This window comes from Rhamphochromis longiceps, linkage group LG19 (genome assembly GCF_057381845.1).
Source record: "Rhamphochromis longiceps isolate RC_006_pf linkage group LG19, R_longiceps_female_GT1.1, whole genome shotgun sequence".
Classification (NCBI taxonomy): domain Eukaryota; kingdom Metazoa; phylum Chordata; class Actinopteri; order Cichliformes; family Cichlidae; genus Rhamphochromis; species Rhamphochromis longiceps.
The window spans coordinates 13237902-13261961 of record NC_140575.1 but is presented as its reverse complement, the minus strand read 5'-3'; the positions used below and the strand labels follow the sequence as shown (position 1 = coordinate 13261961).

The window sequence follows — 24060 nt, the reverse complement described above, 5'->3', positions numbered from 1 at the left end:
CAGCACCAATTACAGTGCCCAGCCTGTCTCATATATCCTTACAAAGAGAGGTACCCCCCCAATAAACTGAGAGAAGCAACAGGCACAATAGCCAGTGATTACCAAGCATAGCCTATTAGTGCGCCATAACTATGGCTATTGAAAAGAGAAAAGAATGGCTTCACCTCCACTTTCATTTCATGTGGTCCACCATCAAAAGCTCTGTTGACAGCTCATTCATACCCTCAATTTAGAGACAAAATCTATCAGAAGCATCTTGCAGCATCATAGTGTATATTGTGGAATGCATTTCTCTTTTTAATGCTCTTATCAAACTCCTTTCTGATAGAGTTGCCACGCTCAATTCCAAATGTCAGGTGCATATTGGCTCTGGCGCTTCCTTCAAGTGTAGGGATGATAGCACATATACATACAGCTGCCAGGTATGTGAAGGGGTTGAAAATGGAGGCTCTCCAAGGTCTCCACTGATACACACTGATAGCCATCATCATCACCATCGCAGGGTGTCATCAGCAAGGGGATTGAGAAGTAATTTCTGAACGTGTTTAAATGACCACAGGAAATGAAATGTTACTTTCTATTATCAGCCGCCGCTGGTGTGGAAAAAGCTTTTGGAGGACAGAAGCAAAGGGGAACCGACAACGACGTTAAGTGATGACCTTAAAAACTTTGGAATTTGTTTGCACAAATCATTCACCTTCGACAGAGATTAAACAGAACAGGGCCAGTCCGTGCAAACGTGAGTGTGTGTGTGAATAACACTAAGTAGCCTACTGAATATGTTTACAGTGTCGTTCAGCGCTTTAGAAATAAATAAGTGGATATATCAGTGTTATTTCATTAATCAAGTAAAAGTAAATACAGAGCAAGACCCAGTATTAGCTCTTTATCTATATTTAGATTCATGGTACCTTTCTGGTCCTGTGCTTTACAGAGAAAAGGTGGGTTTATAAAAGAAAATTAACTGCAAATAAATGACATTTAACTCTAAATAATAACGGTCAATAATTTAGCTAATAGAGAAATATCCTCGTCATACTTTCTGTGAGTCGTCAAAATGATTCCTAAAACTTTACGGATTACAACACAGCCCCCCATTTATAATTAAATTACATTTACTAATAAAACATAATTTGGACTTCTTTTTTCAGTTTTGAATAATAAAAAAAAAACATTAATTCATTAAAAAAATATATAAAATATAACAAAAGTAATAATACAATTGTTCCTATTTGATTTTACAACGATGATACAAATGTTTATTGTGATACTAATAATAATAATAATAATAATAATAATAATAATAATAATAATAATAATAATAATAATAATAATAATAATAGCTGTTCTGTGATTACTGTCATTAACTCTGAGGTCACATAATAATAATGTGGAGCATGCATCTCGTTCTTTTACATACTATACCTACTATTTATAAGATTCCCATTTCCAATAATTGGTGATCATTGTGCATTCCACAGACGCTTGCATTCACAATAAAATTGGCCAATTGCACAGCGCAAAACCAACGTCTGGGCCTATTAAAAAGATTAAGATCAATATGATTGAATTGTTTAGTTGATTTAAAGGAAAGAAAAAAATATCTATTAATGTAGTGAAGCATGAATTAATCCCAAGATCGAGGCTGCTAAAAAGTGATAGTTTTTTTGTTGTTTTGTTTTTTTAAAAAAAAGGGTGATTTCCCGGTCTTAGACTCTTGCAGACATTTCCCATGAAAGGCAGCCCTCCAAAATGTCACCTGAACAATGCTGGCTCCCTCATCGACCTTGCTTTCCAGCTCAATTTGGTCTCAATCACAACATAATGAAAATGCACTCCAAAACAGATGCCTTTTAAAAAATTACTTGTTCAGGAATAGCTCTCACACTTCAAGTTATTTATTGTTAACGTTCAATTGGTTTTGAAACATATACAGCAGCCATCACGCATTTGTTCCTTTTTAACTTACAAAAGAATAAAGAAAACATAAAAGTGGACGCAATAACGATTATTATACAGTTAAACGCATTCTTGTGTGTTAGCCAAATATACAAGTCCCTACTTTATTCAATAAGTCTAAATGAATACATTAGTTTACAATATTAATATGATAAAATACCAGGTTATCACCGCAAATAAGGAGTGGTGGCTTAGTGTACTTCGAACCTGATCCCACCTCTCCCCCAGTCCGAACTCAAGTGAAGCAGCATTCCTTTTTGTTTCACCAACATAGACTACGTTTAAAACATCATGAGGAAGGTCCAAAACATGGATTACAAAAGGTCCAGAAACGACATAATTGCTTTGAAGGGCGGCCATTTCTGCAAAGTTCAAAAATAGACTCCCCTGTCAGAGATGTCAAGAAAATGTGCCCTGATCAGCTGGTGCGCCTCTGTGCGCCCCTTGCCCACTTCAACACCCTCCAAAGCCAAAGGGCCCCATTTTAAGCCCTCAGCGAGAATATATATATACATATATATATATATGTGTGTATGTATATATATATATATGTATGTATTGCAGTGTTTTGTTTTGCATGGGCTCATCCGCAGGTTCACATAGAAAAAGTGGAAAGTGACAGTACTGTATTAGGTCCTACCACGTTCTGCCGTACAGGAGGTTTGAGCTGACCATGTTACTGGTGTAATCTACAGCAGATGTGTCTATCTGTGCCATGTTCAGCTGGCTGTGCAGCGAGGGAGGGCTGGGCGACATCTCTTCCAGCTCCAAAGTGTTCACCTGCTGCTGGCTTTGATGCTGGCTGAGGCTGTTGGTGGAGGATGCGAGCACGACTCCAGCTCCGCTCTGTTGTTGGCTTTGCTGTTGGTTCTGTTGTACCTGCTGCTGGTTCGGCGTTGGCGTATTTGAGCCGTTCTGGCACGGTTTACCGTCCTTCACCAGAACAGGCACCGCTACGCGCCTGGGGGACTGCGCCTGCTGTTGGCACAGAGAACCGTCCTGTTGCTGCATCTGTTGCGCTGCCTTGTCCTTGGCCTGGCGCTTCATCTTGTACCGGTGGTTCTGAAACCAGATCTTCACCTGAGTCGGCGTCAGGTGTATCATACTGGCCAGGTGCTCCCTTTCAGGCGCAGACAGGTATTTCTGTTGCTTAAACCTCCTCTCGAGCTCGTAGACCTGAGCCTGTGAGAACAGGACGCGCCGTTTCCTCCTGGGCGCAGCGTGGAGAGCCGGCATGGCTTTGGTGGCGTCCGCCATTCCTGTGAGACTCCCCATGCCGGTCATGTTCATACCTGTGGAAGGTCCCATGAATCTAGAAACTTAAAAATATACATACATATACATGCGTTCAATAAACAGAAGAGGAGAACACTATTTCGCCTGAAGTAGTCTTTATTGATTATTGGCTGAAGTTGGAAAATATAAACAAACAAAAACATATAATAATAATAATAATAATAATAATAATAATAATAATAATAATAATAATAATAATAATAATAATAATAATAATAAATTATCAAATTATTGCTTTAAAATTGTTTCTTATTCCAAATTTTTAAAAAAGTCGAGTCAGACTGAGCCAAAGAATGATCTCCTTTTCGGTTTTCATCAGCATAAACAGTCATTTAAAATAAGATATTTTGTAAAATAGCGGACAATATATATCATTTTTAAATTAACATATAAAAAACAAACAAAAAGAAACTACAGGTTAGTCGTGTGCGTTTTTAACGGTCACTCTCAAAATTCATTTGTGGTTTTACGAAGATTAAAAAAAGTGTGAAAAGTGTTGATAAAAGGAGAATCGAACTTACTTGTGGAGTATCTTGGATCAGGGTTGGCGCTGTACCACCCTGTTGCTGCTGCACTATTCCGCATGCTTTCCTGGTACGACGGAAGATCTCCCATGTTGCCAATGCTTCCATTGCAGTATCCTCCCATTGCGCTGTGGGAGAACTGGGAGACGCTGTGCGGCATGTGGTAAGTGGTGGCCACCGTGGCGTTATGGCCCATGGAGTGCTGTTGCATGCCGGTCTGAGACACCTGAGGCTGTCGGTAGGCTCCCAGTGGAGAGGTTAGGTTCCCTGCGCCGTCCATGCCACTAAACTTCTTGTAGGTCTCCTCGATTGGACTCAAAATATCTGTCACTGAAAAAGGCGTTGTGTGCTTTGGGCTCAACGACATGATTCAGAAAGCAGGTAGATTTTTGTGTTTGAGCAGATCAACCGTGTTGTTGTATCGGCTCTCTCCTTGGTGGATGTCTACGTAAGAGAGTGCTTGTAGTGCGCCTGAGATCCTATTGATCGCCTTAGAGAAGGAGGCGAGCCCAGGGCGCTCTTAGCCCGGGTTTATTGGAGCCAGGAGCCAGGTTTACGACAAACACAGGGGGCGGAGCAAAACTCCTAAACCAGCAAACAATAGTCATTGACATTTTAGGGAAATAATTCATGAAAACACACTTTGCTTTGTATTAACTTGTATACGTGAATAAAACTACGACACATACTCACGATTCTGTGTTTGCAGCAGCTACATACAGGTGAGAATATCCCATTATGTTCCGCACATCAGCTGATCTGACCACATATGACTATTTTGCGTCAGTAGGGAATTCCACTCCTTCTAGAAACTTTGAGAGCACTTTGAACAGACATAAGGGCCACCGAGTATCATCAAAGAGTCACAATGAAGTTGTATGCTCGTTTATGCTTCTTGAGCATCATTTTATCCCAGCGAAGAGGAACAAGTCCAAATAAGCTCAAAAAGAAAAAAAGAAAAGAAAGAAAAATATGTTGAAAAATGCAGTATGGGTCCAAAACTCTTTGCCATTACACAGCACTCACACAGCAAAAGACATAAACGAATTTGTAAATTATATTTTTCCGAAACTAATCATACAGCATCCGACTCCATATAACCTAATTTAGGATCAAAAGGGAGGAAATTACTTTTTTTTTTTTTTTTTTTTTACCTATACTTCTTAGGCATCTACAATTATATTAGACTTGGTGCACTATTTTAAGCCTCAAACCCTCGAGTCTGGTCAACATGCATTAACGACACTTTGCAGTCTTGACCTGACATTGTAATCTCTGAGCAAACTGACTGGCGCCAGGGGAAGAATAAGAGGAAGAGGAACAAAACAAGAGGGTCAAATGAGAAAAGAGCCGCTAGAAACGGCGAACAGTGGTTAATAAAAACTTCTCAATTTGTCATTTATTTCTAAACTGATTTATGACGCCTATATCTGATAACTACTCAGTAATAAAGACTTGCCGCTACAATTCCTCTTGGAAAATATGTTTTCATAACAATGATAATGTTTCCTCTGAATTTTTTTTTAACTTTATCATCACCATAATACTGCAGACAACAATGGGAACAGGTGCTCTGCTCGGAGGTTATTTTCCAGACGTGAAATGTGTCGCTGTCTTCATTATTGTAGGAAGGAACCACTCGTCTGCATGAAGCCACTAATGTAATTTGCCATGGCATGGCAGCAAGTAGCTACCTACCCTAATTGAGTAAATGAAGATGTGACATGGTCAGCCATCAATTATAGAGAAATATCAAGAACAGCAATCTCCGGTTAAGTTGATAGGCTGATTGTAATCATTCATTTTTTCCTATGCATATTTCAGAAGCCGGATTTCTTATTTTTCTTTCCCCCCAGATGCCCGCACTCCGCGGCGGATTTAATGTGAAGTGGCTGGGCTTTATTGTTCTTCAGGAAAACAAAACAGTGCGTGCTTTTTCCAAAGTCAGCTGGAGTTGTCAGAAAGACACTGAAGACAAAAAGAAAAGAAAAAATGGCGTTTGAAAAGAATGCGGTCTAACCTGTGTAAAATAAAGAATCTCCCGAAAAGCTATTTCTATTAGAACATAAATTAGGGTAAATTAGCCTTTTTTAGAGTAATATTTCCTACCTGAAAATACACCTATGCTTGTCCAGACGTCTGTGAGCCTTTTCCACTCTTTTGGGAACAGCAGCATGGTGTCTTTTCAAGTAGAAAAGAAAAGTAGGCCTCGGCCCAGACCTCTAACATTATGTAAATGAGGCAAACCTCTCAACCTTGTGGATTACTGAGTCAGAGAGCAGGACCCCGGTCCACAAACCCTCCACATTAGGATCCCATAAAAATGTGGAGCTGGTAGGCTGCATGCAACTCTTATAGGCGCTTATAGTTCATTTTTATATAGTTTTCAGTCCTAGTTAACTTTTACATCCTGTGGAGATGATGCGGAAAATGCAACCGGAGCCATATAAAGGAACGCGCCGGGACTCGTGAAGAAGGCCCACCCAAGGTTGGTTCACAAATCTAAGACGAACAAAGAGAAAAAGATTTAAAATATTCTCCACTTTTCAAACTATGTTTAGCAATAATTTTTGTCTCGTGCTTAGTTTCGCTTGTCTGCTTAGTCAAGCAAACGGGTACGATGCGTTCTGAAAAACATCGGGGAATTATTCATATAAATACAAGAAATACAATCAATAAATTGTTGGCACTATGGCGAAGAATACTGCTTTTTTATTCCCAAAATTCCAAATGGGAAGCTAGTTAGTGTCTATGGAATACATTTTTCCTTAAAGAAGACGTTAAGCTTTCTCACTAAGTCACAGAGCAAATCAGTTCACATGCTTCTGTGACTTTATTCCTGAAGACAAACAGAAGTATGTTACATAATATTCTATAGGCATCAGCGTGCTTGCCACCAGGGACTAAATGATCTCTTAAATTGTGTTCATTAACGATAGAGATTACTGGCGCAAACCGCGGTGTTCAGATAAACAGCGGCGACTTTCTATAACAACATTCTAACCATTTTTCTCTCTATATCTACGCTTTTATCGGAACATTTAAGTGTTGTTAACGAGAACCTAATAACAACCCATTTATGTAGTTTGTATCCTACAGATAGCCTTTTGCTCAATACCCTCGCCTCCATCAGCTCAGCACAGCAGATGGATTCAAGCGCCTGGTTACTGAAGTGCTTTTCTCCATCTCTTCGATGCTAGTTCAATACCCTGAGAGATGTGGAGAGATGGCTAGAGGGCCAGGGTCCTGACCTGTCACCTCAACCACGCACCGGCCGAGCACAAAGTGCAGAAAACACGAAAACGATTTCGTCTTGCAGCTCCTACAACCCCTCACATTTCCCACTTCTATCTGTAAAATAATACGAGTGAAATTAATCACACTAAAAGTGGTTTCCAGTTTCTCTTACTTCTCATCTTCTTCTTTGTTTGGATGATTTTTGAAAAGTGGAAACAAACGTGTGCCGTTATTGTAATGTTATCTAAGCTACGGGAATCATTTATCTGGGTAAATTTTTCTGTGCGTAATTTACGCGTGAACCGTGAATCTCTCTTTCGATTGTCTGGGACATCTTCCTTAGATTTCTAGTGTTTTCGTTTAGATTTCGTTGTGAGTACACCGGCCTCTAGTTAAAAGAAAACAGCTTCTTGGGTATGTTAAGAAAAAGGTGGATTTGCAAAACGACGCATTTTGGTGTGGCGAGTTTACAAAGAAGAAGAAGGAGAAGAAGGAAAACCTGAAAATACACACCGAACCTTGTAGACTGGGATCGTTATTTTTAAATTTAAGTTCAAACATATTCTAACGGAAAAGAAGCCAGGGATTTATAAATTCATGTCAGGGTTCGTCAACGAAAAGAAAAAGAAGAAAGCAGCAAGTATTCTTTAACAGTCAAACAACACCCACCACGATATTTATTACATCTGTAAATTGAAGGATACTGGAGGGAGGTGGGGGATCTTATGTACAGCTTTTCTTCCAGATTACTGATATTTGTATTTGGACATTCGTGCGCATGGAATCAAAAAGGCTCGTATATTAGAGCATGGCGCAAAATAAACACAAATACTGGTATTAAACGCACCAGTCTTACAACAACTCTAATCAGTTTTTCTTCATGTAAAGCGCATCTCTATACTGCCCGGCCCAGAGGGTGAATTTTTGCTGAGATTTGTGGAGGAAATTCCACACCTGCAGTCAGTGTAGTACCATTTAGATCAAATACTTTCTCTCCTCTTAAATCGCAGAGCAGTGTGAGAGTAAAAAGCGGGCAGGTGCATATCTTTCAGCTGCACTACTTGAAACGGTCCGGTTCCTCAGCTAAGTAGGTTAAAGGTCCTCCCAAGTGGAGAAAGTATGTGACAGACCTCTTGAAGACCGTATTCTTCTGCAGGAGTTTGCATTCATTCACAATTAATGTCGCTTGATGGACGAAATGATGCTAATAGGGTGCCAAAAACAGAATATGGGCTTTAATGGGCACTGACCATAATCTGACAGCTGTGGAAAATGGAGGAAAGAAGAATTTAACATACTGTAATAGGATTAACGTTTAGAAGTTATTCTTAAAGTATTACAATACAGCTTTTCGTTAAGTTGATAAAGTTGCAGTAAAGGCCAATCAGACTGGATTATGTGCTGCAGCTGGGGGATAACAGCATGTGGGATATGTAGCTATGCTGGTGGTAGAAAACTGAATGTTCCTTCTTGTTTTTGGAAGCAAATTAAGATACTGAATTGTGTTAAATTCTTTTCTATGTTGCCTGAAAGAGGACATATTCTTTTAATTTCCATGCCATAGAACCCCCCCCCCCCCCCCCAAACAAAAAAACCCAAACAGTTTCTTTCTGCTTTTTTACAAAAATGTTAAACTCTTCTAATATCACATCAATGTAATAAAATCATCAATGTGAGTGGAAAGTTAAGTCAAAGATGTGTTGAGTACACCATTTCACTCAAGAACACTCATTGCAAAAAAATTACCTTCACATCAGTTGGCACAATTTTTTAAATTATTGAACCATATGCTAAACTAATCAGATAGGAAATTAAAAGTAGTATAAAAATTGTACCTTGTAGTACACATTTATGACAACAAGTGATTGTGATTCCAGGTTTCAAACTGAAGCTGAAGACTAGCAAGGCATATAACAACCTTAATTAAGGTTCGTTAAGCTACAGTGGCACTGCAAAGCGTGGACAGGCTGTCAGTGATCCATTAATCATGTCATGATGAGTTTTAAAGAATGACTGGTGAGATTAACTTTATAGATCATATTTTTATGCATATAATTTATACACACATGACTTAATAAATCCTGTATCTGTAACTATGACCAGTCACTTTATTTGAGATTTGAAAAACAAAACAACAATAACAACAACAACAAAGGAAAAAGAGACAACAAACTGTGCCCTTCCATGTTTGAAACTGATTTAGCTTCCTGAAATTTTAGGTCCTCCGAGTTCTGTGAGTGCCACTGTCCTCTGCACTGTTTTGAGTGGCGATATTTTAGCATAGCTGCTCTCTTTTGTAGCAACAATTAAAAACCACAGCAGCAGATCAGTGCAGACTACCAAATGCATGGCAGAACAAAGCAGATAGTGTACTTGGACTGGGTGCTTGGTTCCAAGGGTACCTGGTTCGTCCACTTCTCTGCTGCATTAATTGTGGCAGCAGTAAGGGCAGGTAAACAAAGCTGTTAGAGAGTATAGTTGTGACTCAACCGTGGCTCACTCTGGATTTGTCACCCAGTTACTCATATGGCAAAATGGATCTGCCAGTCCTTCTCCTGTATTTGGTTGCCCTTGCATTCAATTATTGTGATAAGATGAAATCTGTTTGATGTCCTGAAATGTAATTTTGTAGTTTAATTTGAAGTGGATCCCCGTTTTACTTGTTTTACATAACAATATTTAGACATAGTTCAAGTACTGAGGATTCTTAGAATTATAAGGTAGAAGATAATTTTTTGGACTTTTGGCATTTTCCAGTGACATGTAAGTGTTTGCAATGTTCTGCTTTGACTTTTCTTTTCCGTTTTCATTTTCTTGAGCCAAATTTGCATTTTTTTTGTTCTTAATAAATCAAGAGGCTGTTCAGATTTACAATCATGTCTGCTTTAGTCATTACAGGCTGCATAAAGTTAAAATAATAAAATAATTTAGATAATTTTTGGATTTTGGAAGAAGCTTCAAAACATTGTTCAAACATTTAAGTGCACTTCTTCTCCCCCCCCCCCCCCCCCCCCAAAAGAAAGCTTTGTTAATGTAGAAACAGTATAAAGTTAGATATATAAATATATTTTACCTCTGAATAAAAAAAGTGCCGTAAAATAAATAATAATAATAATAATGATCAAACATGGTTTTGCACCTGAAATGCATGCAAATAGCTGCAATTTGCATCAAGTGTTTCCTGATGTCCATTTATGCCAGGAATTCATTTATTCGGCTTATTTTCACATTAACAGTCAAGAGATGTATCTTCTAATCAAAAGTTTGAAAACACTTTGAGAGCTGAACGTGGAGACGGAAACTTTTTAAATGGCCTCACAACTCAACAATGGAAATGTGAGCAGAAGCTGCATATCAATGTGGCATTTTTACCTGTCTGTTTGTCCCCACTTTGGGATGCTTTTATCCAGTAGGCCACCTGACAGCCTACCATTATTTAGATGAATCCACATAAACACATCGCAAAACTACTTCAAATTGTGAATGTATTGATCCTGACAGTTACAAGAATGCACCATGTGCTGCAATTTAAAATATGAAGTCAAAGTCCAGTTTTCCTGCAAAGTGTCAAAGGATTAAAACTCTAATTTCTATTCGTTTTTTACTGAGCACTGTCTGAATAAAACGCTGTATGCTGGATGGGAATGCCAGGTAGCTGTAATCCTGAAAAGGTAGAAGACTGTATGCAGAATTTATTTTTTTAAAAATGGCATCGTAAAAAATAAATAAAAACATAGCTATTTGTATCTTATAGAAAAATAAATAACAAATTATATATAACATATACAAATAAGGAATATACTACTATATACTTTTACACTACTACAAATGTACAGTTGCAGTGCATGTATCTGTATCCAGCACACTTTCAGAAATTTATTCTTTACAAAGAATAAATTTTTGTTTTTGGAAATAAAATCTATTTTTACGGGTTTATTTCATTTAAATTTTGCTTTGTGTGGTTTGAATTTGTCCAAAAGAAAAAACAATATCCTTATTCCCCTTAAAAATATTTATTCATAGTAAGTAGCTTTTTGAATAAATAACCAGTCATTTTCTGTCCTGCCTCGTTTACAAAAAAACGGATTATTTATAAATGGATTATCCTTTTTTTAATGTCTTAAACCATTATTCACACAGTACATCTGTTATATCATTACACATTTTGTGTGTTGTGTGTCTATTAGAATGGTTGATATTTTCCCATATTGACTTTGTGCAGCAAATCAAGTGAATCAAGGAGTGCTCTACCAATTACCAGGCAGTTATTTTAGAAGGAGGAAGTTAACTTTAAAGAAACTTTAAAGAAACCAGAGGAATGTTACTATAAAAAGTACCTCTGAGATAAATGTAAAAAGTGTGACATGGGTTTCAGCTTGAATCATAGCAAGAGAGTAAAACCTGTGCAAAACGATCAAATTCAGGCCAAAATACACCCGTCTATAACAACAACATGCAACAGTTCAGTCTCTCTATAATTCTTTAGTGCTCTTCTGAGGAACTACAGAAAGAAAATGTCAGATTGTCCACATGTTAAGGACAGTTTTTATTTAACCAAACAGCCAACTGCCACTTCAGCTAATTCAAATTCAGATTCAGATTAAGATGCTGGTTTATTATCTCAGCACTGTGTCAGGCTGTGATCTGTAGCAAACTCGGCTGGTTGCTTAAAAGATATTAAAACGCAGAAAATGACCAAAGAGTGTTCGAGTATTGACACTTTTAAAATCAGCCTTATTCTGTGAATAACATTTATTTTTAAATTAAACATGTTTAATGAGAAGTGTAATATAAAATAATAATACAGCTTTTAAAAATCTACATACCTGTGAGTCAAAGTGCACCTTTGACACTTTTTCCTTAGTCGATTCATTAAAGTTTGGACAGTTTGTTTAGAGCTGAAGTTAGTGATGAAAAAACTGTTTATACTCCACTGGATTTAATCATGTTGTCAATGCATGAGAATCATTTAGAAGTTGTTAAATTACCTGTTACGTCTGGCAGATTTTTATAAATCAACAGCAGATCATCACAAACTGTGAAACGAGGCTCGCCACACAATATAAACCCTGCAAGAATTTGCACCATAAACTGTGATTTATTGAGATGCAGTTCAAAAAACAACTCTAAAATAATTCATCAGAAACTAATAGTCACATACATGTGCAGATATTATTATGCTTTGGCATTTATTATCAGATCTCATCCCAGGAGATGCAGACAGAGATTGCAATAACTATTTTATGAGTTGTGCACATGTGCACTTCGTAAAGATGGTTTATTTTATTGTGAAGTTGTTTGTCCATTTTGTTGGTGACTACTCAGAAATGCATGCTATTACACACATGCTGCAAATACCAGTTTATTATTGCCAACAGTTCATGTGTATTCGGTGTTTGTGCTCCTGTATGTGTTGCACAGAGACTGCGCTGACTTTGTGCTGCTGTACAGTAATAACAAGTCTTCTCGTGGTTAATGGCTCTCTTGTTTGTTGGTTTTGTCTCGTCCTGTTTCAGTGGTTCTTTTTGCCTGGAAGGATGTGAACTCAGTGTGTCTGACCGTCTCTGAGGACGCTCGATGTCATCTTGTCTACCTGATCATTACACTACCTGCTCTCCTCTGCAATACTGCCCTCTCGCTGCTCCGCCACTTGAAATGCTTGGCTGGCCTCTTCTCTGAAACCATCAGGAAATTGTGTGCTAAAACGCTGCAGACGGTTCGTCCTCTCTCTTCCCTCCAGCCATGAGTGCAGGAGTCATAAAAAGATTCCTCAGCTCGGATGACTACTGCTGCTGCTCACTCGACAGGAAAACACACAAAACACCCTTCAGCCGCCCGCCACAGCTCACCTCTCACAGCTTTTACTTGATTTATTGACGTTCACTACACTGCAGAAATGCAGAACACTGCATGTAAATTACATGGATGTGACCACTTGTTTAAAAGCAGGCCTAGATATATTACACATGGCCATTAGGAGTAAAACTAATTTTTAAATTACTATTATGTTACTAACATCTTGTCAGCAACATATTTAATGATGGAATGAGATTATATATGTTTAATATGCCTTTTTAAATAATCCCAAGGAATGTGAAGACTTGTAATATGTCAGCTTTCTGATCTGCAAATAAATTGGAAGTAAAATGGATTCTCAGTATTTCATATTTTGAGGTAAACAAGAGCCTCAGTCTGCATGTGGAGTCGCTGCATCGGCATTATTGCTATAAAAATACATCAGGCCTTCTTGCTGTAAAAAAGTTCAGTAACTCACATGAAGAAAGGACACATGCTGTTACTGACTGCATTCAAATACTCCTTTCTTAAACTCCCACGCTGCTGCTCTGTCGCCACCATTATGAATCTAAACAGGAACAGATGAGTGTCATGATGGCAAGTCAAAAAGTGAACTGCCAAAAACAGTTCTGAGTTTTTAAGTAACTGTAAAATGTCTCTTTGGTTATCCAATAAATTGTTGCTCCAGTCATCACTGATACTGATGAACAAACATTCCTGAGCTCCAAAAAGAGACCTTGAAAGCTTTCTCTTTAAAAAAGTGTCTCTGAATGCAGTTCAGTGCTCTGCATGTGAAGCTAATTTAATAATACAGGAGAAACCATCAAATGGAAAGTGAACCATGTTAAAGAAACTATTTCTGGCATCTGTCTGCTCACAGATGAAACATCATATATACTCTGCAGGCGGTGGATTTTTCCCAGTTACAGAAACTAAGAAGAGATTTTTACCTGATCAGTAAGACTGACCACTGCAAACAGAACCTGCTTCAATGGACCTCTCTGCTGGATTCAATTCATACACTTTTTAAAAACCGTATTATGAAAGTATTGTTTAAGTTAGCTGGGTTAATAATATGACACACATTCATAGATGAAAGTGTTTGACAACACGCACATCATCTCATTTTGGACTTTTAATAAACGTACCTTTTTGTAAAAATGCAAAAGTTCTTCTAAGCTTTTGTGAATTGAGTGAAAGTGAATAAACATTATTAAAACGCTGCACTCACTCAGACACAACTTTAAAAAGAATCACGCAGCAACATTTCTGCAGTTACCTGGATGATAATCGAGAGCTAACAGATCATGCCTCAGAGTTCTGTGCTTGTCTTGCTCAAGAGTACCTCAGTCTAAAATGCTGAGGGCGTGGTTACATTGTTTCTTAAGTGTTTCTGACTCACTGTGTGCACCTTACAATAAAATAAATGTGCTTTGATGTTTTCACCTTTTCCATGCGTGCGCTTCATGTGTCCTTCAGTTCATCCTTTTGCCACATTTACCACTATTCTTCATATTCTTCATCCAATCAAATTACACTAAAGTATTAAACCTCTGTTTGTTTTAAACTTTTTTGCATCTCAGATAACTGAAGATTAATAAACATAAGAGTTGTCATCACGAACCAGAACTCTGCTTCTGTAGAAGGCACAGAAATCAGCACTGTGACTGTGCCTTTCATTTATTAGTGGAGATTTTATACACTTTATACATAAGATTTTTGCCAATATAAGGCAAAAATAATGCGTTAGCACCAGAAATAGATTATTATTTACTTTTCTAAGCACTTGAACACTAACAGTAACACTATCTGTGAAACTATTAACTCTTGTAACTGAAGCATTTACAAAGTGTGTTAAACTGAACGTACAGCCTTCCTTAAAGTTTTACCCTGAACACATCCCACTGCTTCAGTTATATAACAGTCTACACAATAGCCTGTCTCTCTCTTTCTCTCTGTGTGCACTGCAAAACAGGATGCTATTTCCCCATGAAATGAAATACAACATATACAAACATAAAATTAGTAAAATATATAGATACATAAATATATTGTTTACAGATATGCAGTATGTGATGTACTGTTGTGCTGCATGATATCAGATATTTGGTCATTTTTTTCTTCTGAATCAATATGAATGATGTACAAATGAGGTACAAGTTTGTCATTTAGTAAAACCAATAAAATTCAAATAGCAAAGCAAATGCAATAATAACATTTATTTAAATAAATTTTGGGTAATTGTCTGTACAGTTCACATTTAAAGCAAACTTTGATGGGAAGAACAGATACAAATACATAATAAATAACATTTCATATGTACAGTGTTGGTTTCAAAAAGAAATGGAACACTTGACGACCTGAAAGTTAAATGTAGCTGCCTCTTTTCTTTTCCTCTGAGTAAAGGAAAAAGGACAATGGACTGCAGAGGATCTGAGGAACCTGCAGGGTTGAGGGTGCTGATGTCGTTTAGAAACGTGGAGCATGAATGGAGCCGAAAACAAAACAAAAAAATCAAACAAATTAAACTTTTGCAGTTGGATTTGGACCACATTACGAGTTAAAAAAGAGTTTTATGCATAAATAAAAAAATGCAAATTCATAATAATGAATTTGTCCCCCGAGATGTAAATGATTACATATTTGATGAGCTTGTATAGAGGGATTTTTCTGCATCACCATGCTAGTGTTAGAGTTCTTCAGCAGTTTGTGGCCATGCTTGTGATGTTTGTGGCACCCATGCTGTTTGGTAGGACGATCTATGCATTAATGACTACAACAGATGAATACGTTGAAGGTTATTGCTTCATACTCATACATTTCAAAGAGCACGCGATGTGATACGTTGTATAATGAAGTCAGGCAGTGCAAAAGGAAATATAGAGAAACTTTTATTTTCCATCTATTGCAGAGAGCCATGAAACACATTAAAAATTCACCACAGAGCACAAGTGCACAAACACATGATAGGCACATCCTGCTACACATATTTTACATCCTCTTTAAACAGGAAGTTAATTAGATGATTTGAATTGGTAAAACACTGCTGCTACATTGCTGCTCTTTGATCATCACGCCTGCTGATTGAAGCATGTCTGAAACAGATGACGGCCAGTCGTTATCAGCCTCAAAGGCCCAGGATCCATTTGCAGTGCTGGCATCTCAAGCACCTCATGTTCATCCTCTGAAGAAGGTGAGACAATCCATTAAGTGAAAGGCATAAACACTCAACTCTGGGAACCTGATTGTTGGCGCTGTCCCCCATCCAGCCCACCTGACTGCAGCGGACTGTGGGTTTTATACAAGACAATTCAAGTCCTGAGGTGGAACATTGAGAAAGAGAAGACAAAGGGAAATAAGACCATATGGTGATTTGCATATCATAACACAGCAGCACAACTTTTAATAGAACTCAGAGATGCAAGAGAGAGTCGACTTTGAGCTTAGTCGGCTCTGAACATTATCATTCACCGTGGGTTGAAATTTACCTGCAGGTGCTATGAAACGGTTTCAAGTCCAAATAAGAGTGCCTATCTTTATCGTATTTTTATTGCATATTTATTTGGGCATGTAGATCAGCTCATCTAATTAATCATTAATTACAGCATATCTGAAACAAAAAGGTAATGTGTCATATTTGCATTGTCCCACAGGCATTGCACAGGTACACAGACTGTGAATGATGTTGCCTTAATTTACAAATTAAGGACTCTGGATCATTTGGATATAATGTGTAGAAAAAGTCACCTGGTGTGAAATTAAGTCTTGTTTTTTTTGTTTTGTTTTTTTTTTTAAGAAAAGAAAAGAAAAGAAAGAAAAAAAAGACACTGTTGGCAAACCAAAGGGGTGCATGAACAGTCCACTCATACTATAGACACTGAAATTTGAATCATCTACTTTTCCTGCTTCTTCTGCAAAGGGCTTAACGCCCCTTCACGTGTACAGTGCATTAATACCACAGCATCAGAGCTACTAGGTCGATTTAAAAAGTTAAGTTGATAAAAGATGAAGAAATATTTGCTCCAGCACTTGACTGTTAAACATCTTTTCCATTAGAATAAGGTGGTGTGACTACATATTTAAAATGGCAGGCTCAAGAATCTCAGTTGATCTCGCAGGTCATTGTATAAAACTAATAATCACCGTATTCCCTGACCTTTGCCCTTACACTTTACACCAGCTAAAAATGATGGATGAATGATTTTATATCTATTTTTTCAGTAATGCATCAGAGCTTGCCCATCAGTGAGGGCTGGAGAAGGCTGAATTAAACATTGCTGCTTGAGACACATTTAGTTGTTAATGGCACTCAACAACCTTTTTTTTTTTTTGTAATTCTCTCTCATGGAAGCAGAGGCATTGGCTGCTACAGTATGACTTAATGATTCATACTTTGGAACATTTTAAGAAAAATTATGACATACACTATCTGCGTTTCATACCCATGTCGTGGTAGGTAAATTAAATTTGTATCCCACTTATCATCATTTCATTATGATCCTAAGCACACTCGTCAGAAAATACCAAAAATTAACAAAACAACGTGATTTTTTTTTGCAGTCCTTTATTTAATTCATCATACACATTATAGGATTTTACATCGGTTCGTGGAGTAGATTAGATTGAGTAAATGATTTGAGAAGAAAAATCCAAACTTTAGTCTCTGAGCACTCTACTCACCCTGTCACTCTCCTCATCTCTTTGCTGTTTTCTTAATCTCAACATTCAGCAAAGTCAAGAACCTTGACGCCCCCCCCCCCCTTTTCCGTGAGATGACTCTGAGCTGGCTGCTGGTCATCTGCAGCACTTTAAACTCAGACCTGCCACTTTTAAAGAACTGCACGATCAGCGTCTCCCACGGCAAAACACCGTGGCGTGTTTTCTCTTGCGTGTGGAGGCAAGAATGAAAACTGAATACATGCGGATGTCTTGCAGTGTTTACTTAGAGATCGTATCCAATGACTGGATTTTCCTTAAAATCATTAAATTTCCGAATAACGTCACTGTGTTTACATTTCCTGTCTTGGCATTTCATACCTCTAATGCAGACAAATATGAAAGAAAAAAGCACCAAAAAAAAAAAACCCCTGTTATAGAAGTAAAGTGAAGGTTGTGACCGTGGGCTTACATGGATGACGAAACTCAAGCGAATAGATTTTATAGTGCAACAGAACTGCAGTCAGGGGGGAAGAAAGGAGAAGCAATAACAAGTCAAAGCGCTGCAGAGTAAGAAGCTGCATGGAGAGCTGGTGTCCACTTGTTAAACCAATGGATGCCATGATGTTTACGTGTACATGCTAATGAGCTAAACAAGTAATGGTAAGTATATGTTACACCCCTCCTAATGTGCTCACGGTAGAAGCATATAGTTTGTCATTGCAATAACACAAGCTGTGTTCATATTTAGTATATATTCCCCCAATAATGGAGTTCAAACACGAGTGCCAATTTAACATCAAGAAATCTTTCATACCAGAAAATAAACTGTGCGCAACTTAAAATGCTTTTTCACAATTATTCCTTTAATTAGACACATTAGATAAGTCATCTACAAATAGTGACTTCATTCAGTGAGAACAATGACAAGCCTTTTATGAATTTAGCTTATCATCGGCTGTGAATCAAATAGATTTGTTACAGAGCGCTGCAGGCGTATACTTGCTTTTAGTGTATCATAGAAAAGCACTACTCTTGACTGTTAAATGGGTACAGTTCAAATTGAAGTGGACAAAGACAATCCTGTTTTATTTAATCTTATAGATAAACACAGTGTGACAGAAGCTGGAGCTGTTCGGAGACGATGGAAGGATTCCCCTTTGAGCTCCACAGAAAACTTCAGCTCTCCGGTTTCTTCCTTGTGTAAGTCATAGATGCTGGTGTTTGTGTTAGGCAGCTCGCACCTCTCCAGACTCTTCTCACGCAGATGGGCTGCTGATGTGAACAGTACTCTGCAGACGCTCGCTGAGTCAACTTGTGTATGTGTCATGTGGGCTTTGTCTGCTTCACACAGCAGCCTGCCGCCTACACTAATACACACAGCACCAATTTGAATGCAGCTCGTGGATTCGAATATGACCGTGTTACTTTCACATGCCCACCGGCTGACACCAAAACAGCAAACAGAAGAAGCCCCAGTGTTGATGTCTTGATATGTTTCTGCTCTCAGCGCTGTGTGTGTTTGTTTCAAACCGCTGTTTTTATTCCAAAGTCAAAACTGGTCACAATGCAAGCAGATTAAGAATTTATCTCCTCTCCCCTCAACCCTCCTTCACCGTGTTCAGCATCTCCGCACCCCCTGCTGCGAAACGTTTCTAACCCAATGAGGCCCCCTACAGTTGCAAGCTCACTGACGCTGAACTGAGCAGGTGCATAAAGATGGTAGCTTTTACTTTGACGTCATTTGACCCATTTTGCAGTGCTTTGCATAGTTCTCTACATGGAGGGATGTGTTCAGGCATTTTGCAGCTTGGAAAGTAAGTCTATGTGACTGCAGGACGTGATGCACATGTAAAAACCCAAAATGCTAACGATTTGATTCTTGATACCAAATATGATGCTTAATTTTCATTATTTTCCTTTGATCGTAAGGAAACAGATCCAGCCCTCTCTGAGTTTATTTGATGCTCCAAGTAGATTATTAGTTATTATTTTGTTTTCATTTTATTTTTAAAAAAACAAAAACACACACCTCTCCTTTGCGTTTCTGGCACAAAACGTAGCAGCGGTGTAGATTTAGATTTTCACACGCGTGACCAGCTATGACTCACAGCCTTCTTTGTTGTAAAAGGCGATGATTGATTCAGACTTTCTTTGGTAAACCTTACTTCACCCCCATTGTTCACTTTCACTGGAGTGAATTAATCTGCGAGCTGCTGCACCCCGTTTCTCCCCCTATCCAATTGCGCCACACCGTGGAGACACGCAGACTATTTCTCCGCCAGTTCCCTCTCTCTGACTGTGAAATGGAAACTGTGCTAATTGCCCGTGGACTGTTTACGTCGAGCCTAGTTTGTTTTGAAGAGCGATATGATTATGCTCTCAAGATCCATAACAATGTCATAAACCGCAATCATGCACTTAAAAGACAGTCAAGTTTGCTGGTTCATTAAAGAGAAAAAAAGGCGCATTATTTCAGCAGTTGGAATATGATCTAGCTGCAGTAATTTGTAGCGATGGAATTAGATGCAGTAAGGCGACATTTGCAGGTAAGAGCTGCATGGCGCCAACTGAAGACCTCTGCTTCCATCTTGTGGCAACCTGGCGCAACGTTTTTTCTTCTCCGTCTCCCCCTCCCCCTCCCTCCATCACTCCCCTTTCTCTTTAATATCGGCACTGTGGCGAATCTAATCTGGATCTCCTTTAAGGCAATAAAACCCAGATCGCTTCCTTTAAATGAAAAGCACCGCTTATTATAGCTTTGAAATCCTCGTTTATTTGGCGATGTGCGTGATAGAAAAATGATTCATGTCGAGGTTCAAATGGGCAGGATGACGAAGATTCACGGTGTCCCAAGTGCATATTTCCTCAAGTATTGTATTCCAAGGTATATAATAGAGTTATCCACGCAGGTTGAACTATGCTGCACGCCAAGATGCTTGTTTTAATATCGTACTGCTTTATCCCTTCAAGCAGCCAAAAGCAATTTCCGATAAATCTGACCCTGTTGCTGAGCGGATAGAGGTGTAGTGTAATTTTCTGGTGCGTTAATGGCAATACGGGGGTGCAAAGAGAATGCTGTTCGTCATAAAAGTTTATCGTAAAGGCTTCCACGAAGACACTATTGAGGTTTTACTTCAGTTTTGTGGAAAACACGACAGAGCCTGACTGAACGCGCAGGGAGCTTCCAGCTGGTTTAAATCACTTTATATTTGCAAGTGAGCATAATTTCTGAAAGCAGATTTGTATGGTTCCGAAAAAGTGTTAAATATCATATTGTTAAATATGAAAATGTAAAGGCAATTTATGAATAAAGAAACCACTTGAATGGGATCAGTTCCGGTCTTTCATGCGCAAAAGTCCACAACACACCTGCCAACAAACCCAGTTTTTGTCCTCACGGAAAAACATCTGCATTTTCCAGAGATCACAGCAAAATAAAAGTGCAAATGGCAGCTTCAGCATTTAATTATTAGTCAGGTGTATTATTTGTTCTACATCCGTATATCGCACAGCAGCGCGGCACTGGCTTTAAAGTCAGGAGAGCTGCTGTGAAATCTAACCGTAAATTGTTAATTAATAGTAGATCAAGTTTACGCTCGATACGGAAGTCCTTAAAAAAGGACGGGGGCCAAACAGTGTCAAATATTTTTCCATGTGTTCATTTTAGAAACAGGCCCACGCACAGCAAACAAGGAAGAACACTGTCTAGAATTAAAAATAGTTTTTGCGCCTTGACGAGCCACTTTTTTGGACAGACAATAATCGGCCTTTCACGTTGGAGAATGGGAGGATAGAGGGAAAAGAGAAATGAGAAGGCTGTTGTTGGCATAGCTCTATCAAGGAAGAAGGACTCCCTGTTATGTGTGAATGGGGCTTCTTTTTTGACCAGAATAGATATAGCACGAATTTTTAATTCGTTTTTCTTTGAGAGACAACAATGCTTTATTTGAAAGCTTGATACAATTTGGGGCTTGTAAGAGATTCTTTTCTCCTTTTCCGAGCCCAGCTGCCCATATGGGACACAACGTGTGCAGCAAGGATCACAATGGCACCAAGTGACAGGCAGGACAAAAAGCCCAAGGATACATCTCCCTGACTCTGAACAGCACCAAGAAACTCTGTCTATCTACACTGTCTGCATCTCCACTCCTGCTGCTCGTTAGCATGCACGCCTCTAACATCCACAGAAACCAGGCCTGGGCTTTTGTTTTTTATTTTTTATTTTTTTATTGCCTCGTGCACTTGCGTTGCGCAGTGATAGAGTCGCAGAGCTGCCTTCTCTGTTGGACAAAAACTGACACAAATGTCAGCGTCATTCTTTCACTTATGAGTTTTTAAATTGCGTTATTGTTCCGGGACTTGTTCAGTTTGAGTTTGATTTGAAAGAAACCAGTCAGAGTTCACTAAAATCCAATCACAGACAGGCAATCATTTATCATCGACTCTTATCGGTTCTCTTTATAATTCTCATAACACGCACTGGTACTCACGTCATTTTTCTCTTCGCATGTGGCGGGTTTCTATAATAACTGCGTCTGCTTATTTAACACACGCACACACACGTTTCTGGGGGTTTTAAGACAAAGAAATAAAAAAATAAAGTTTGATTTATTTGACCTGGAAGCTCGAAACACAAAACCTTTCTGTCAGCGACAAATTGAGTCTGTGTCATCCACAAAAGCAGTAGCCCCCTGAGACTCAATTCTGTAAATAATTAGCAAATCTGCCCAATTTAGCTGTTTGTTCGGTGATGATAGGGGCGACTCTAACATCTGCTGTGAGATTTTTTGGCCCGGGACAAACAAAATGCATAGATTTTTTTCAACTAGGTTATCATATTTACTCAAGATATTGACTGGAGTCTGATAATCCGCAATGCGCTCTGCGGATCACTGGGGAGCCATTTGTGCTCGTTTTGGTCCCACGGTAAAGAACGCCTAATAGCGTAAAGTATATTGTAATGCGGGCTATGATTGCCAACATGTTATATGATCGTGTAAAAAATGTCTTTATTAGTTCCTTCAAGCCTCTGTAAGCCACGCGAATTTTAGCTGAACGCTGCCGTGATTAAACAAAGAAGGCTGGTGAGTCATTGATCCGTCCTGCTCTGTTTGCAGTTTAGCGCTTAACAAGATAACAAAACATTTATTGCATTAAACGATGTTTTTCCTCGCAGTCTACCACTTTACAACCAAGGCCGGGGGTGGTTGGGGATGCTGACAAAAAGGAGAGCTTTTCACTCAAAAGCTTCTTATGTTGAGAAGCCCACTTATAGTAAGTGAGTGGATTTTAGTCCCATTTCACAAGTGACTTTCGGCTCTTTATTAGCGAGGTGTTCGGATTGAGAAAAAATATTTTCGGGATTAAATTTGCCTGAAAGAGAAAGAACTGAAGTGCGCTGGAGATTTTTTTTTCGTTCCCGTGCTCACTTCCATTCTGTGCCACAATAAAGTGTTTTCATCATCGCCTTTTATCATCACGTTTACCGGTGTCTTTTAAAATAAAATAGAATTTTCACAGTGGCGGCTATAAACCAAACCCTGGTGTCAGAAACAACGCATTTTATTTAAATGATGTTTTTTTTTATTTAAAAAAACAAAATCGGTTATTTTACCGTCGCCGCGAGGCTACAGTTTTTATTTACACGGCAGTCCCCTTATTTTATTTTTTTAATTAAAAGATTCAGAAATGTAGGCTACACAACCCTCTTCATCGCCACACTCCCGCAACTGCTCTGCGTTGCAAACACCTGCCACAAAATTATTTACAAGAAATAAAAACCAAAGGGAAAAAGCTGAAAACTTGCCAGTGTTTATTCATGGCCATAAATATTTTTTTCGGTCCATAAAAGAAGCAAGAAATTAAAATTTCTATAATTATAAAGTGGTTCGTACGTGCTGATAATAACACGAAGGGACAAAGAAAAAAAAAGAGGAAACATCTCTACAACCAACACACAACATACTTACAAAAAAATAAAATAAAAAATAAAAAATCACAAGAAGAGCATTGACATTCTTAATAAAATCTATATGGGAGAGGTTTGGACCCAGTTCTCTTAACGAAAACATGTAAACACGGCGCACACATGAGCCCCGAATAAAAATGGTAGTATATATATGAGTCAAGCTGCAAAAATGAAAAGTCTTTTGTTTGTGTGTTTTATTTTTTCTTTGCTTTGTGGTGAAACTCCCTACCGCGCCTCCAAGCCAAGTCTCTATAATTTCTCTCACCAAGTCCACTGTTGCGTTTGCACCAAGTGATGTGCTGTGGGGAATTGTGGCGTGGCCGCGGCGCTGTACTGCGCGTTATACTGCATGTGTTGGAGTGACTGGGCACTATATGCCGAAAAGGGGATCCCGGCCTGAAAAGTGGCCGCCAAGTCCTGAGCTTTAAGAGTGTGACAAGGCTTTCCATCCCTGACTAAGACGGGCACGGCCACCCGCCTGGGAGAAGGGAGATGGGTCACTTCCATACCTTTCTCGGCCCGGGCTCTCTTCATCTTATACCGGTGGTTCTGGAACCAGATCTTCACTTGGGTCGGGGTGAGGCGGATCAAGCTGGCCAGGTGCTCCCTCTCCGGGGCGGA

At 38.8% G+C, this 24060-nt stretch overlaps 2 protein-coding genes across 6 annotated transcripts in view; both read right to left on the bottom strand.

Annotated features, from left to right (window-relative positions):
* Positions 1-1882: 1882 nt before the first annotated feature.
* nkx2.4a (NK2 homeobox 4a) lies at positions 1883-4360 on the bottom strand. 2 transcript variants are annotated; one of them, XM_085391201.1, is made up of 2 exons: positions 3777-4360; positions 1883-3278 (listed from the first exon to the last, which is right to left on the bottom strand). In XM_085391201.1, the coding sequence occupies exons 1-2, from the start codon at positions 4144-4146 to the stop codon at positions 2596-2598; spliced, it is 1053 nt and encodes a 350-aa protein (XP_085247327.1). In that variant the 5' UTR covers positions 4147-4360; the 3' UTR covers positions 1883-2595. The 2 variants fall into 2 exon arrangements, with proteins under 2 accessions (XP_085247327.1, XP_085247328.1); XM_085391202.1 differs by having other exon boundaries at positions 1883-3251; positions 3777-4359.
* A 13210-nt stretch (positions 4361-17570) lies between these two features.
* nkx2.2a (NK2 homeobox 2a) overlaps positions 17571-24060 on the bottom strand; it is a 13050-nt gene continuing 6560 nt past the window's right edge. For all 4 annotated transcript variants that reach the window (XM_085391838.1, XM_085391836.1, XM_085391835.1 and 1 more), the window contains one exon: positions 17571-24060. This exon is cut by the window's right edge. In XM_085391838.1, coding sequence (XP_085247964.1) covers positions 23701-24060 — 360 coding nt within the window. In that variant the 3' untranslated portion in view covers positions 17571-23700.